The sequence below is a fragment of the Balaenoptera musculus genome, chromosome 14 (genome assembly GCF_009873245.2).
Source record: "Balaenoptera musculus isolate JJ_BM4_2016_0621 chromosome 14, mBalMus1.pri.v3, whole genome shotgun sequence".
Lineage (NCBI taxonomy): Eukaryota > Metazoa > Chordata > Mammalia > Artiodactyla > Balaenopteridae > Balaenoptera > Balaenoptera musculus.
This window is the reverse complement of record NC_045798.1, coordinates 19,470,991-19,485,906: the sequence shown is the minus strand read 5'-3', so window position 1 is coordinate 19,485,906 and position 14,916 is coordinate 19,470,991. Positions and strand designations below refer to the sequence as shown.

General features: G+C 46.7%; 1 protein-coding gene across 4 annotated transcripts in view; it reads right to left on the bottom strand.

Moving 5' to 3' along the window:
- Positions 1 to 877: 877 nt before the first annotated feature.
- The window catches only part of CORO1C (coronin 1C), a 100,251-nt gene continuing 86,212 nt past the window's right edge, over positions 878 to 14,916 (bottom strand). For 3 of the 4 annotated variants that reach the window (XM_036823107.1, XM_036823108.1, XM_036823106.1), the window contains 8 exons: positions 13,760 to 13,889; positions 10,665 to 10,846; positions 9,367 to 9,486; positions 8,406 to 8,510; positions 6,789 to 6,934; positions 4,740 to 4,797; positions 4,393 to 4,638; positions 878 to 3,295 (listed from right to left, as the gene is read on the bottom strand). In XM_036823107.1, the coding sequence (XP_036679002.1) occupies positions 3,176 to 3,295; positions 4,393 to 4,638; positions 4,740 to 4,797; positions 6,789 to 6,934; positions 8,406 to 8,510; positions 9,367 to 9,486; positions 10,665 to 10,846; positions 13,760 to 13,889 (1,107 nt within the window). In that variant the 3' untranslated portion in view covers positions 878 to 3,175. The remainder of the gene's footprint in view (positions 3,296 to 4,392; positions 4,639 to 4,739; positions 4,798 to 6,788; positions 6,935 to 8,405; positions 8,511 to 9,366; positions 9,487 to 10,664; positions 10,847 to 13,759; positions 13,890 to 14,916) is intronic. The other variant, XM_036823104.1, reaches the window with a different exon arrangement.

The following is a 14,916-nucleotide window of genomic DNA, read 5'->3' as shown; positions in this document are numbered from 1 at the left end:
GAAGTTCTCCCTCGACGGGGCCTGGCTGGCTGCTGTCTGGGGCCAACGTGGTAACCCTGGGTCTTCTGGCAAAGGAGCAAGGCGGCCAAGGTGAGAAACCAGTCGGTCGTAAACGTCCCGCACCACGCATCTGCCCCCTGACGGGGGGCACCAAGGGGCTGCAGACGGAAGCAGCCGACTTCCACTTCCTGCAACCGCAGACGGGCTGACCACGACCCTGGCCGCCGTTGCCGCACAGACTACAGCAACTTCAGTAGAGGGTGTTCGAGGACGGGAGGCTTCGTGCCAACTAGTCATCATAGTGGCATTTAGAAAAACCAAATGGAGGGAAGTTCTTTGCTACCATCACTGAGATGTCATGGGTCAATGTTTCAGTGCAAATAGGGAAGCGGAGAGAGGGCCAAGAAATTCAAGTGACCTTGAAAACCTTCTGCTGGAATAAAAAGCACAGCTAAGCCAAGAGTACTGGGCTTCCTACCGAAGAAAGAGCTGCTTTCCAAGGCCCCGATTCCCAGGGAATCAGCTTGTCGTAGGACCCATGGTGGCCGTGCAGTGGGCTCCTGGGGTGGCCAGACGCGGCTATTCCTCTCACCTGAACTCTACGCAAGTCTCGTCCCTCCTTCACAATTCGGGGCTCATCCAGACTAGGCTATCTGCCCCAGATCCGCCCCTGGCAGAGGCTGGAGGCAGGACAGACCCCACTCCACCTGCGGAACCCGGGGCCCACCCACATGTGCCCCGTACTTACCCCCCGAGAGGGTGGTTCCACCGGGTCAGAGACGCTGGGTCAGGCAGCAAGCTGCGTGCTGCCTCAAAGACAGTGGGCGTGCAAAATAAACACGGACACCGTTTGGTAACCAATGATTTTTTTTTTTTTATCTTTGAAAATGGAAGCAAGTGTTTTGACAGAATACGATGGCCGCTCTATAAGAGCCGATCTAGGAGTAATTCACTGGTTTTCCTCTGGGATAGCATGGATTTAAAAAAAAAAAAAAAAAAAGGCAAAACAGGAAAAATAATCCACAGAGCTTGAGGCGCCAACTGAGACTGGCGGGAATCCGTTCATTAAATAAGCCATACACTACACACTAAGATCAGGATAACTCGCCTTTGCCCTCCTCTTCTCTCCGAACCACATTCCCTACGGTGTTTCACCACCATCAACAATTTTGTTCACTTAATTAATTGGGTGTCAGAACCTTAGAACACTTCTGAATCTTAAAAATGAAGGTCCTCAGCAGATTATGTTGATAAAGAAACACATACAGGTTTGAATATAAATCACTGTAATTATTGTTTTCTTAACACCTCATTATCCACTTTAATATTTAAAACACACACGCACGCACACACAAAACCACACCAAACATTCAGATGCCCTGAAACCATGGAGACCGCAATCCCAGGACTGGTAAAGAACACGGTACCTTCTTTTCTACTCAGACACAAGGACAGCTCGACCATGCAGCCCGACCCACCGACGCCACACTCTGCCTCAGCCTGGGTCCCCGCACACAGACGCTTCCAGGCGGTCCCGAACCGTCCCCACGCCAGCAAGAGCACGTGCAAGCGCCCCCACCGTGGTCCTAATGCATGACACGATTCCCGTTCCACCACAGACACTCAGCCCTTCCAAAGCAGAGGCTCCTTAAATCTTGTTTCTCAAGCACGCACCCTGAGAAAATGGAAATGGAGAGAAGTCCCAGCTAACCCGGGACTGGGGCAGGCCATGGGAGCTCAGTGTCTGGCCGGGGGCTGCGTAGTCTCTGTGCTCGGACCCAGCCACGGTGCAGACGGTGCAGCTGCAGCGGGGCGCGGGGGAGTTTGTGAAGAGGGTGCGCAGGGACCAGCTGCACCATCAAAGCTACAGCAGACGTCTGCTTCCTTCTCGACCCTCCTCCCCAGTCTCAATATTCAACAGCACCCTCTGGCCTCAGCTTAGCAGAATGCAGTTAGCACCGAAAGGCAGGAGGAGGGAGGGACGGCCGGGGGAGCCCTGAGAGAGGGGGCTGCATACAGGAGGGAGAAGAAAGGGCAGGAGCTCCAGGGGTGTGGGGGACCCGTCTAGCACAGCGAGGGGGCAGCACGGGACACGCGGGAAAGCAGAGGATCACGCGGGGCGAACACTTCCCTCCAGGTCCCCTAGTCTGTCTCACCCCATCCCAGGGTACTCGGGAGCCAGGCAAGCTGCTGAAAGGGACAAGAAGGAACACCCCACAGCACGTGTGGCTCCTCGTCCTGGACACCCTTGTCAAGTACTGACCAAAACTTGGAACATGACGTTAAAGTGATGAAGCTAATAGATTCTATGTGTGTAACAAAACCGCAGAAACACATGCTAGTTTAGGTTCGATTATAATCATCTGAAGCACAGGATAACCAAGAAGCAAAATTCCATTCTGGTACAACCACCCAATTTCTAGAAAAGAGAAAGGAAACGATTTGATATGAGCTTTTTTTTTGATCAGAAGACTCAATGGAAAGGGAGGGGTGGGAATATGAATCCACATGATTTTTCAAGTCTTCCTTTTGTACAGTCATTAAGATGACCAGGTTTGTGCTGCAAAGAAGCCAGCACAGTGCGGCTACTGCTCTGATTGTTCTCAGATGAATGTTTATACAAAATAATATCTTCATTTAGTTTATAAACATACACAGTGCTGTCCCTTTCAAATTAAGGAGAAAAAAAACCCCCACACACAAATACTGCAAAGTAGCAAAATACAAAGAAAAAAAAGCTACTTTTGGTTTTGGCAACATTAAAAAAAAAAAGAAATATAAAAAGCAATGTGGCATTGGTCCCTGTTTGTAAAAAAAAAAAAAAAAAACAAAGGTACTTGGGCAGGACACTGAATCAGAATTGGTTGGTTTTCTAAAATTCAGAATATCTGGGATTTTCAAAGTAGCACTTTTGTCTTTTAGAAGTTCACAAGTCACATAACACTTAAAACATCAAAAAAAGCTTTCTGGTAAAAAGCTCAGCTTTTAAATCACATTTTGTTTCTGCAAATTTGGGAGACGAGTTGAGTCCTTACTGGAATGTGGCCTATCGCTGGTCGACAGATCTGAAATGTCTCCAAGTGGCAGTGCCTCCCTTTCGCCCTCCCTGGGACCACACCAACTACCAGCCACGAGCGCGCGTTCTTGCTCCGTCTGCGGGGTGGGGGGTGGACCTTCAGGCTGCTATCTTCGCCATCTGCTGTTCTAACTTGGAAATACGCTCATCTTGATTGCAGATTGTGTCTTTTATAGATTTGATCTCTTTCAAAATCTCATCCAATTTGGCTTCATTTTGCTAAGGAAACAAAAAAAGAGAGGAGGGAAGAGGGTGACTAAAAAGCAGCAACGTTCAGCACAGGTAGGATGTACGGGGTGTAACTGTGACCTTCCATTTTGGAAGTGGCAGGCTGCAGCAGCCGGGCCGAGCCCTTTAGGAATGCCAGGAATGCTGGCTGGGCCAACTGGCACCCACAGCAAAGCAACAGTGTTTCACGGCTCCTGGCCCCACCTGTGCGCCGAGCTGGATGGAGACTCCTGGGACACAACTAAACTGCAGGAAGAGACTGATCCCTGCAAGGCTGCCCCGTATCCCAACCACCCCGATCAGCCAACTCCAGCAGGAGTATCTTCTATGTGACCACGGTGACAGGTGACCCTCTAGAGGCTACTGAGCTCCTATCAGCTCCTAGAAAGGTCCTCGGGAACTACATCCCTTGCCCTGCCTGCTCCTCTAAAGAGCCTGAGCTTCTCCCTCGTGGAGCTGATTCTTCTGCAGGAAACCCTGCAGTCCCCAGAGCTGTGGTGCCTCGTGTGGCTTGCTCGGTCACAGCCAAAACACTAGCTCCTGAGGGCACTTTGCCTCTTGTTTCTGCCACCTCCACATCGACAATTCCCGGCCCCTCCTGGCCCCCAGAACTCCATTCTACAGCCTGCCGACGCCAGCCCCCTCTCCTCCCTGGCTCAACCCTGCTCTCCCGTGGCCACAGGGGTCTTCACTGTCAGCCTCTGGTCTCCATCACTCCCCTGAAACAATTCTTGCCAAGATGCCCAAGATCATCTCTGCCTCTAAGTTCCACTCACTCCAGATCCTTCTGTCACTCAGACACTTAGTAACTTCTAAAATCTCTCACCACTCCCTCCTTCCTGGGACCTCATCTTCCCGGCATCGGTAACAGACTGACTTCTATCCTGGTCATCATAAAAAAGAGAGCTAAAGGAGTCAAACTCATAAATGTCACGTGATCAAGGTGGTTCCTACAAACAGTGCCTGTTACCATTACTGAACCCCACCCGTGCAGCGGGGACAGTGCTCGCAGACGCCCAGGCTGGCAGGCGTGTTCGGGAGGGCCAGGCCGAGCCAGCCCAGCACGCCCCAGGCCCTGCGGTCCTTACCACGCCGGCCGCGTCTGCGTTCTTCTTGGGGACGCTGATCAGGTCGCACTTCTTGTTTGCCGTGGGCCTGCTGTCCAGAATGTTCTTCTTGACCACCTTGAGGTCCCTGTTTTTGCCGGGAATGTATCCGTGCTTCAGGGAGATGAGGAGCGGATCTGCATTCCTCCCCTCGAACCACTCTTCCGCCTCCAGCGCCGCTTCGGGCCCCGCCGTGTCAGGGTACAAGTCATCCTGGAAAAGGTCAGACTACACGAGACACAGTGGAGAAATCCACAGGTAAGGAAGAGAGCTCTGGGATTTTTAAAATATTTTTAAAACATGGATTGCCTAGACAACTGGGCACTTACCTTCCTGGGGACAGTCATGATAATAGGCTCACACTTTCTCTCGTGAAGTTTGAAGAATCTTCAAAGGAGAAATAAAGGCAAAGTTGCATTAAGTGAAACAGGAGGCCAAGTAACAGGCTTAATAATTCACTCGTACATTCTGTGTTTGCCCATCACCTCATCTGACGCATCCTGTGGAGCAGGTAGAATTCAGCGTTCCCATTTCACAGAGGAGAAAATAGAAGCTGAGAGTAGCTATGCTAGGGAACGGCGGATAGGAGACACGAACAGAGGCCTATGCATTATGGTGACAGTCAAGTTCCAATTACCTGGGGGCAAATCAACTGTGGGGAAATGATTAACACCACCGACAATGAACCGCTTATGAGAAAATTACCAAGTCAGAAGACAATTACCAAGGCAGAAGACAATGGACACCCATGTCTCAGAGAGTACCTATGACCTGGATGCCACGTCTTCTGCCAACGTGAAGTGGCTGAACATTCGTAAGTGTAAATAGGATTTTTAAAAAGGAAACGAAAACAATCCTAGGAATTAAATGGTGGCATCCGAGCAAACCACATCATGCATAACACTCAAGAAAAATCTGGAATTATCCAGGGTGTGGGAAGAGTAGGAAGACCAAGCCCAAAACCTGTGCAGTCGGCTCAGTGGTGGGAAGGCTGGCCTGGGCTGGATGGCCAGCTTCACCCCCCACACCTGGGCATGTGCCCACCTGACCCAGCCTTGAGCTCCTCATCCACATGGTGGGTAAACCAGCACCCGCCTCACAGCATGGGTATGAAGAGAAAGGGGATCCTGGCCGTGTGATTAGCACAGCGCCCAACACGTAACCAACGCCCCAGAAATACTGAGTAAACAGGAGGCGTCCTGAATGACTTCCTTATACAGTCATCCCTCAGTATCTGCGGGGGATGGGTTCCAGGACCTGCCGCGGACACCAAAATCTGCGGATGCTCAAGTCCCTTACATAACATGGCACAGCATTTTATACTCTAAGTCATTCTAGATTACTTACAATACCCAGTACAACGTAAATGCTATGTAAACAGTTGTAAACACAAAGTAAACGCTACGTAAATGGTTTCCCATGCGCCACAAATTCAAGTTTTGCTTTTTGGAACTTTCTGGAACTTTTGTTTCCAAATATGCTCAATCCTTGGATTTGGAACTCGCAAATACAAAGGGCCGACTACGTCTTTTAAACTTTTAGATGACAGTAAAATAAATGTGTTCCCAAATCCTGAATGTAATTTTGAAGTTCAGATTCAATCTGTTTTGAACCACATTTTGATTAGTTTGATTTAAACCACAATTTAGAATTATCTGTGACAGCTTTCCTTCATTATTCTAGCTATAGAGTTGAAGGTATTATTAAAAAAAAAAAACAAACTGTGCAATGATTAATATAAAAAAAAGGGCTCATAAAATTTCTTCTATTTTTAAAGACGTAAGTGTCAATTATTTGTGTGACCAGGTCAGCACACTTAGAAAAATGTCCATATAAACGCAGTGTTATAAAAACTCCACAGAGTAGTCCAGAGAGGCAGAAGTTACAACACACAGCTGAGCTTCCTAAGCCAAGCTAACCTAACACCCGCTGTGGATCTTTGTTTCTCTAGTTTCGGATCTGTGGGCTCCACAACCCGGTTTGGAACCTGGCTGGCCCCTCTGCAGGGCAGGAAAACCATCCCTCATTTCCATCCCAGGGACAGGCTCTTCCTGGTTGCCTCCCAGGGGACGCTGGCCACAGCCGCAGCCTGAAGACAAGCGACGATGGTTTCACTACTTAAATCAGGGTGTGATACGCCCCAATGAAGCCTCTTAACCGCTGCATTTCAAGTTTATCATCTGAAGGATGGGGAAGGCACAGCTGGATTAAATGATTTTGAAGGGTTTCTTCTTGCTCTCAAACTCCACGTTTCTAAGAACGGGCAGGAAACAAGATACTAATTCTACGATTCTACTGCACACACACAGGTAGAAAGACTCAGGTGCGGACACGAACGGCGTAAGCAGGCTGAACACCTTCCAATACCGATTCTTTACCTGGCAATCTCACATTTGTTGACATCGAGTCCCCTCTTGGGCATGTAACCCATCCCCCTCTGAGGCTCCTTGCTGCTGAATGTGTTGAGGTAGTGGACATATGGGGATTCGTCCGTGATCTCAAAATAGCGGATACTGCTGTCACCCTATAAGAAATTGGAGACAGGTTTGTGTTTCACGTTAGCCGGAATATCTGGCTTAGGTGGGTGTCTCTCTCCTCTATACCCCCAGCACTGACCGGGACTCCGCTACGCTGGCTGACCTTTGCTCCCCTTCGGAGGCCTGCCTCGAGCACATGATGGCTTCTCTTCCTGGCAGAGCAAGCCCTCGCCTATGCAAGGCTAGCAGCCTCCTCCGCCTCCTCCCAAAGTTTCTGACTTGCCTGCACTGAGTCTGGCACCAAGTCAGAGTTGGAGCGGAAAGGTTAACACCTCCGCCCAACAACTGCGCGGCAACAAACAAACAAACAAACAGAAGACCAAGAGGGCCTAGCGGGCAATTACTGATTTTTCAGCATTCCTCCATGGGCACAGACCTGAGGGCACTAACACCAGACAATCGGATAATAAGAAGTAAGAGTTTTCTAATGAAGAGACATTAGTTTTAGTGAGTAACCTTTAACTTCAGACAAGAATGCTATCCCATTACAAGGTGTCAAGTTCTGTGATAATCTGGCTTAGAATGGTCAGATTTTTTTGAAGACCTGAAGCATGTGCTAGCCTCTCTCAGTGTAAATAACTGTCACACAGTTACATGAACCTGAACAATGAAGGCAATCCCGCCTGAGGGGAGAGACGTGTGTGTAAGAAGTGATAAATAGCTAGGCAGTACTCTGCCCTAACAACCCTCTCCTTTCTCATATTTCCATTTGTTTCAATGATGTAACTATCTAAAGCAATGGAAGACAAGCTAATCATACACTATTTGCTTTCTACATACTCACAGTAACTTTCCACCCAGTGTTAGTAACATCTGGGTAACAATGCAGTCTATGGCAGCTGTTAACATCTCAAGCAAAATGACTTTCAAGGAAACAGACAAGATCTCAGTTTCTAAATAACTGACCTATAAAAATGTCAAGCAGGTCTGCAGCCCACTCCATCAACTGTGAACAGAAGTAAAACACCCCCAGCTTCATCCCCAGCAAGGGACTATCTGACAGGTTTGGGGAAGGGAAACACATCAACAGCTCCATTTGTATTAATTCATTTATTTCAACTACAAAAATTCTAAGGGAAATTGAGCCTACAGAAGAATAAGGAATACTGAGGTCTTTACCTTCTAAAATGAAGTAACAGTAATGATAATAAAGCTACCAACACTTTAGTTAGGCAGAATTCATCAGGCAGCAGGAAGGTGTCCTGAGTTCAGTGTGGGGTCTTCTTGTAACAACTGTCACCTCCTGACACTTGAGTCAGGCCATGTAATTGTTAAGGCCTGGGCCTTAACACTGAACTCCAGGAGCGAGAACCCTCTGGAGAGTCTCTGAGGCCCTCAAAAGCTTGTACCCACAGAGCACTATTCTCTATACAATTGCTCATCTACTAAATCTCTGAAGGATAAACTTTTCTTCTTACAGGATTAAATTTAAGATCAAACAGCAAAATTACTGGTTACCTTTCCACATAAGTAAATGATACTGGTGTCAGGGTCATAGAAAGGTAGCAACACCCCATTGCTAGTGTCCATTTCATGAAGAGCAATTGGTTCCTCCATATTTTTCTGGGAAAAAAAAAAATACACACACACACACATTTTTAAAAGGTGAATTTTTATAAGATGATACATTTTTCATCCCTAATTAAGTTAGCCATTTCCCTAAAATAATGAAAGTTTAAACAATGCACATATGATATTCATACATGTAATTACCAATAGGAATACTAGATGAGCTCCAACTCACTGAAAATTGTGTTGATTTGGCAACATAATTAATGCACACATCAGTGTGATCCCATGACAGAGATGAGAGCCTATCTCCTTTGTGACTGCTTTCTTTTTCAAAAGTACTTTTTTCTTATTACAAAAATAAACTCATGTTCTTTTAAAAATTAGAAGGTACAAGGAAAAACATAAAAATCATCCCATATTCTGTAATCCCACGGTCCAGTGGGGGGTAGAAACAATTACCATTTTGGCCTATTTCCTTCCAACATAGAAGCACACACAGATTGGGATCATACCATATATGCAGTTCAGTACGTTTTTCCCACTTGTGCTGTCATGAACATTTTCCCAAGCATGACTATTTTGATTTAGACATTTGATCATGTTCTTTAGGAAATATTTTAACTAAGTTTAGAACTTATTTCCCAAGTCTAAAACACTGGATTCTTCACGCATTCTTTCTAAAATCTACAGTCAACAGACTCCTTGGGAGTATCAAGAATGCATTTTTAAAATACATTCAGCAGTAAGTCTCCAGTGAGGATGAGAACTTCACATCCAACTTAAGACAAGCAGGAGTTCAGCAAACGACACTGAGAACCCTGTCATCTACTGACCAACCCAAAGGCCCGCTCAGAGAAGAGAAAGCTCGAGGCTGGGGAAGGGGTGGCAGGGCTGGGAAGGGGCGTACCGGGTTCCAGAGGGCCAGCTGCCGCTCGCTCATGCGGCTGAAACCAGTGGTAAAGACGTTGCCGTCAGCCAGAAAGATGGCCCTCATGGGTCGGGCTCCTTCATGTGCTTTCTCCTTCTCCTGAGCGAGAGAGCAAAGAGGCAGCTTACACAGTCAGACTGCAGGAAGGAAAAGTGGGGGAGAGCGGGGGCTCAGACAGTGAACCCCGCCACCCCACATGCCACTCACGTCAAAGGTGTGTGTGTGTGCATGTGCACATACGTGCACGAGCGTGTCAGTACTGGCCACCTCCCCTCCCTGAAGGAGGAGGAAACAAAGCGACACCAAGGGATCTGGCCAAGGCCCCTCGGCTGGTGAGCGAGCAATCGCGCCAGGTCTGGACTGAAAGGCCGCAGTCCTTCCACCAGCCCCTGCCACCAACCCAAGTCCAGGCTCTGCAAAAACAAAACGCACGAAACGGCTCTGCCAAGCCTTTGTTTCTCAAGAGTATGATAATAACCTGAAGGTGGATAGTCACTACAGCATCTAGCAATTTCATAGGACAGAAGTCGAGTCTGGCTAACCCGTTCCTTAGCCTCATCTCTTCAGCGGGAGCCCACCAGCCCCACACCTTGGAAGGTTCTAGTGGAGAAAGCACGGGGTACGGGGCCTTGATAAGCACCAGCCATGCCTGTCACCCGACTCTTGAAAAGTATCACCGGCCAAGAGCCGCCTTCTCAGAGAAGGGCCGTGACGAGGCACAGAGTGGGGTGAAAGTGAGGCACCTCTGGATTCAACACCTGCTGTGTCAACCTGACTAGAGGCCCGAGTGTCCATCTTTTGCCGTGATGTGTGATTCTGTGGAGGCCTAGCTCAGGTGGCAGAAACGGGGACGCTGAGCTGTGCAGCGAACCCATGGCATCTTGTCAGGCCCTTTAAAGACCGACTGGGGAGCAGGCGAGGGAATCAACAGATCCATCTGCAGTCTTAAGCCAGCATGCAGTAAACTCTGTGGGTTAGCTGCTCTAGACTTGCACATTCTTAAGCAAACTGATAAAAAAAACTTTGTTTCTTTGTGAGAAACGGTCGCCAAGTGAGAGGGAAGGCTTGGGTAAAAGCTAGAAATGCACAGCTCTGGAGAGAAGGGCAACTGGGAGACAGAAGCCTGGCTGAGACCTTTCTGATTCAGTTTGGCGTCTGCACACAGCAAGGGTCCACGGACTGGCAGTCCCAGCCCCTGCAGTCTGCCTTAAAACGCAGAAAGTTCTCACTCCCTAAAGCGCTACACATACTAGGGCTTTTGTCCTAAGAATACTTACAGCAACAATCTCCTGTTTCCTAGGATCGATTACTCTCACTTTCTTGTCTTTGGAGGCTGTGCAGATCAGACTGCCGTTCCGGTTCCAGCTCACGTTGTAAATCATGTCCGAATGTATATCGTCCAGGTTTAGAAGGGCTTCCCCCGTCCCCACGTTCCAGATGATGATGGTGTTATCACAGCCTGAAAGCAAGCAGAACCACACCCCTCAGGGATGAGAAACGCCTGCACAACAACACATTTGTGAAAAATATCGATACAGATACAGGGAGGATAAACACACCTATGTATTGAAATGGAGATGCTAATTATAAGAAGCCTTACTTACTGGCAGTCAAAAACTGATGTGACCAAGAAAAAAAGAAATTTGTGTAAAAGAAACACATTAAAGGAAAAATACAGCTTGTGAAGTTTGGGCTCATGTGAAACAAACAAAAACACCAACCAAACAAACAAAAACAAAGAACAACAGGAAAATAGAACCCTATGTTTTTTTTAAGAGTTAACTGGGCTGGTGGACCCTGAGTGATCTTAAGTTTCCTTTTCTAGTAAAACAAGCATCAGAACGAATACAGCTTCTTTCCTTTCCAGAGGAACTAAAAATAAAGGGTTTAAATGGTGGTTTAGGAGGCTCAAGACAAAGACTGGACAGCAGGTTATTCCCATCAACCATGCTGTTGAGACAGGGTCTTGCACAAAAGCATGTAAATTACAAGTGAAGGGAAATGCCTAGCCATCTGCTCACAGCAGATCTTTATCTTTAAGAGGGGAGAAAAATAGGCCAAGACTGGCCTGATTTGAGAAGCACAAACTGTCGTCAAGTAGGCACGTGAATTCAGAACCTGATCCGCAAAGAGGCCACAGGTCCACTGAGCCACAGCCCCTCAGCTCTTCAGCTCCATCCTCCCTTCCCTCCAGGCTCGGCCCCAAGTCCCTGAGGCCCCTTTAAAAAGAGGCACCATTTGCTGCTTCCAGGACATTAGCTCAAGGATGAAGCAAAATAAGGGATGGACATCCTGAAGATGGATTCTTGTCAATAAGCCAATTCTGCAAGCACTTAGAAAAATTAGCCACTAATAACCAGGACACCTAAGTTACCTAGGGTCAGAAATAGGAAATGGGTGAAAAAAACTGTATGACTGACAGTATGAAAAGTTGGAGCTAAAGTCTGCGATGGAGATTTGACCCATCCTCTGCCTCGTTCATCATAGGCAAATGAGTAACTTCAGCCACTGTGGATGGATCACATAGTCTTAAACTATGCAAAACTATGCACAACGCTGCAATCAACCATTCTCTGTGTGTAAAAGGGAGACTGGGCTCAGTCTGCTGATGATACCCTAGATTTGACCTCGATGAGGCGGGCAGTAGGGTATTTTCCATGAGGGAATTCCACCTTTGGAATTGTTTTCTCTCCTTATCAGACTGAGGTTCTGAGTAGAACACTGGAAGGCTTCCCAGTTATAGTCAATTGTGATTTTAAAAAAGAGAGTCTTGGGCTTCCCTGGTGGCGCAGTGGTTGAGAATCTGCCTGCTAATGCAGGGGACGCGGGTTCGAGCCCTGATCTGGGAAGATCCCACATGCCACGGAGCAATGAAGCCCGTGAGCCACAACTACTGAGCCTGTGCGTCTGGAGCCTGTGCTCCGCAACAAGAGAGGCCGCGATGGTGAGAGGCCCGCGCACCGCGATGAGGAGTGGCCCCTGCTTGCCGCAACTAGAGAAAGCCCTCGCACAGAAACGAAGACCCAACACAGCCAAAAATAAAAATTAATTAATTAATTAATTAAAAAAAAAAAAAGTCTTACTTTTTTTTTTTTTAAGTAGTTTTTGGTTTCAATAGGTACCAGGCATTAGATTTTTAACTTAACTCACTATGTCACATATACCTTTCATACCCAGTTAAAAACTGAACTGCTCCTCTCCTTTTTACTGGTGAGGAGAAAGATCTTTAAAATTCTACCACTAACATTAGCACTGCTTTTTTTATAAGCCAGTCTTATTAAGGCATAGTTTGCATGCAATACAATGCACCCATTTGAAGTATACATTGGTTAAGTTTTGATACATGTACATATGCATGTAGCCATCATCACAGTCAAGATCAACATTTCCATCACCCCACAAAGCTCCTTCCTGTCCTTTGTATTGCTTCTATAAAAGCAGATAACATCTCAGATTTTAGACAAAGAAAAAGATTTCTTTAAGATGAAACTTGGAAACTACACAAGTGGGAAACCAATAGGAACACTAGGACTTGGTCACAAGGGTTCACTGCAGTGCTGTTTAACAGTGAAAAATCGGAAACAACCTCAATGTCCAAAAATAGGGGACTGACTAAATAAACAGAGGTATTCAGACAATGGACTATTAATGGAGTCATTAAAAATATCATACAACATGTAATGGCACCTGAAAAGGACCACAGTGTACCAGCAAGTGCAGAAAGCAGGTCACATGTAAAGTGTCTGAACCCATCTTTGTATGTAAAATTGTTTATGGGCACAGAAATATCTCTGGAAAGAAACATCAAAAGGGTAATAATGCTGTTTCCTCCGGGTGGTGGGACTGTAAATGAGTTTTCTTTTCTCCCTTTTGTTTATATGTATCTCCATAGTATACACGGACTACAAGTGCAAGGAGAAAGATGAAAGTATTTTTTAAAAGGAAGGAGGGTATTTGACGAACAGGATCACCCCAAAGTTGGCGGCAACACCAAAGCTGGAACCCAGGGCTCCTGGCTCCCACTCGGGCTCCTTCTACTACATCAGAAATAACTACAACTGAGGGCCATGGAGGCATGGAGGGCCCCAGCAGGAACCACGACTCTGCTGAAATGTGATCATGCAAGTAAGCATGTGTCTGTTCCTAATTCTAGGCAGGAAGTCCACAGCTTCCACTGGCTTTGCCCAAGTGGCCTCGACACACACACATGCACACGGGTGCCGGGGAAGTCCCACATTTAGGCACCCTGTCGTGGGTTCCAATGACCGGCTTCACAACTGCCAGCACAGTCAGCACGCGTCTGCTGCTCCCTCCACACAGAGGCCGCGAGAAGCGAGGGCAAGGGGAAGGCAGAGGCCAGCCCGGCTCCTACCTGCGCTGAGAAGCACGTTGCGGGCCGTCGGGTGCCAGGCCACGATGCCGACTCTCTTTGAGTGGCCTTCTAAAATGACCACGGGCTCAGTCAAGGAAAGGGTGAGTCCGTTTTCTGGGATCTGCCATACCTGTTGGCAAAGGAAGAAAGGTCATCCACATGAAAGTGGTCGGCTTCTGTTACCACATTTACTGTGACCATCCAGTGTGAAGCCTTGCTCTGCATAAACAGAACATACAGTGGTCTTTGGATGAAAGGCAGAATGTGGTGAAACACGTACAGCTGTTTTTCAAATGCAGTACGAGAGCAAAGAGCAGAATATCCCTAAGGTCTAAAAATGTTAGACCTCTCTGCTTTTATTTACTGTTAGTAGAGATTTTATTTTAAATTCCCTGTTAAGTTCAAAACTCTCCAGTTAGAAGCATACCAAAAAATTGAAAGAAAAGTACAAAATGACTGAAGCACCCATGAAGAGACGCATTGGAGTGAAAACCCCTAGCTAAGTCCATGATTCTTGAGGGGAAAGCAAACTCCATCCACCAAACCTTCTTGGGGGGTGGCGCAGTTTTTCAAACATCATATTTTCTATAATTTTACATTCAGAAAATGAAAAGATACCTAATAGCTTTGTAACATGTACTAAAGAAATCTTCTTACAAAAGAAAAACATTAATTGGACTTCATCAAAATTTAAAACTTTTGTGTTTCAAAGAACACTATCAAGAAAGTGACAAGACAACCCACAGAATGAGAGAAAATAATTTGCAAGTCATATATCTATCCGAAAAGGGAATTTTATCTAGAATATTTAAAGAACTCTTACAACTCAACAATAAAAGGAAAATAACCAAATTTTTTAAATGAGCAAGGAATCTAGATGTTTCTTCAAAGAAGATATATGAACAGCAAAAAAACACATGAAGAGCTGCCCAACATTATTAGCCGTCAGGGAAGTGCACATCGAAACCACAAGAAAATATCACTTCATATCCACTAGGAGTTTGGAATCAAAAAGACAGATAACAACAAGCATTGGCAAGGGTATAGAGAATTCAGAGCCCTCATACACTGCTGGTGGGAATGAAAAACAGTGCAGCCGCTTTGGGCAACAGTTTGGAAGTTCCTCAAATGATCAAACAGAGTTACCTATGACCCAG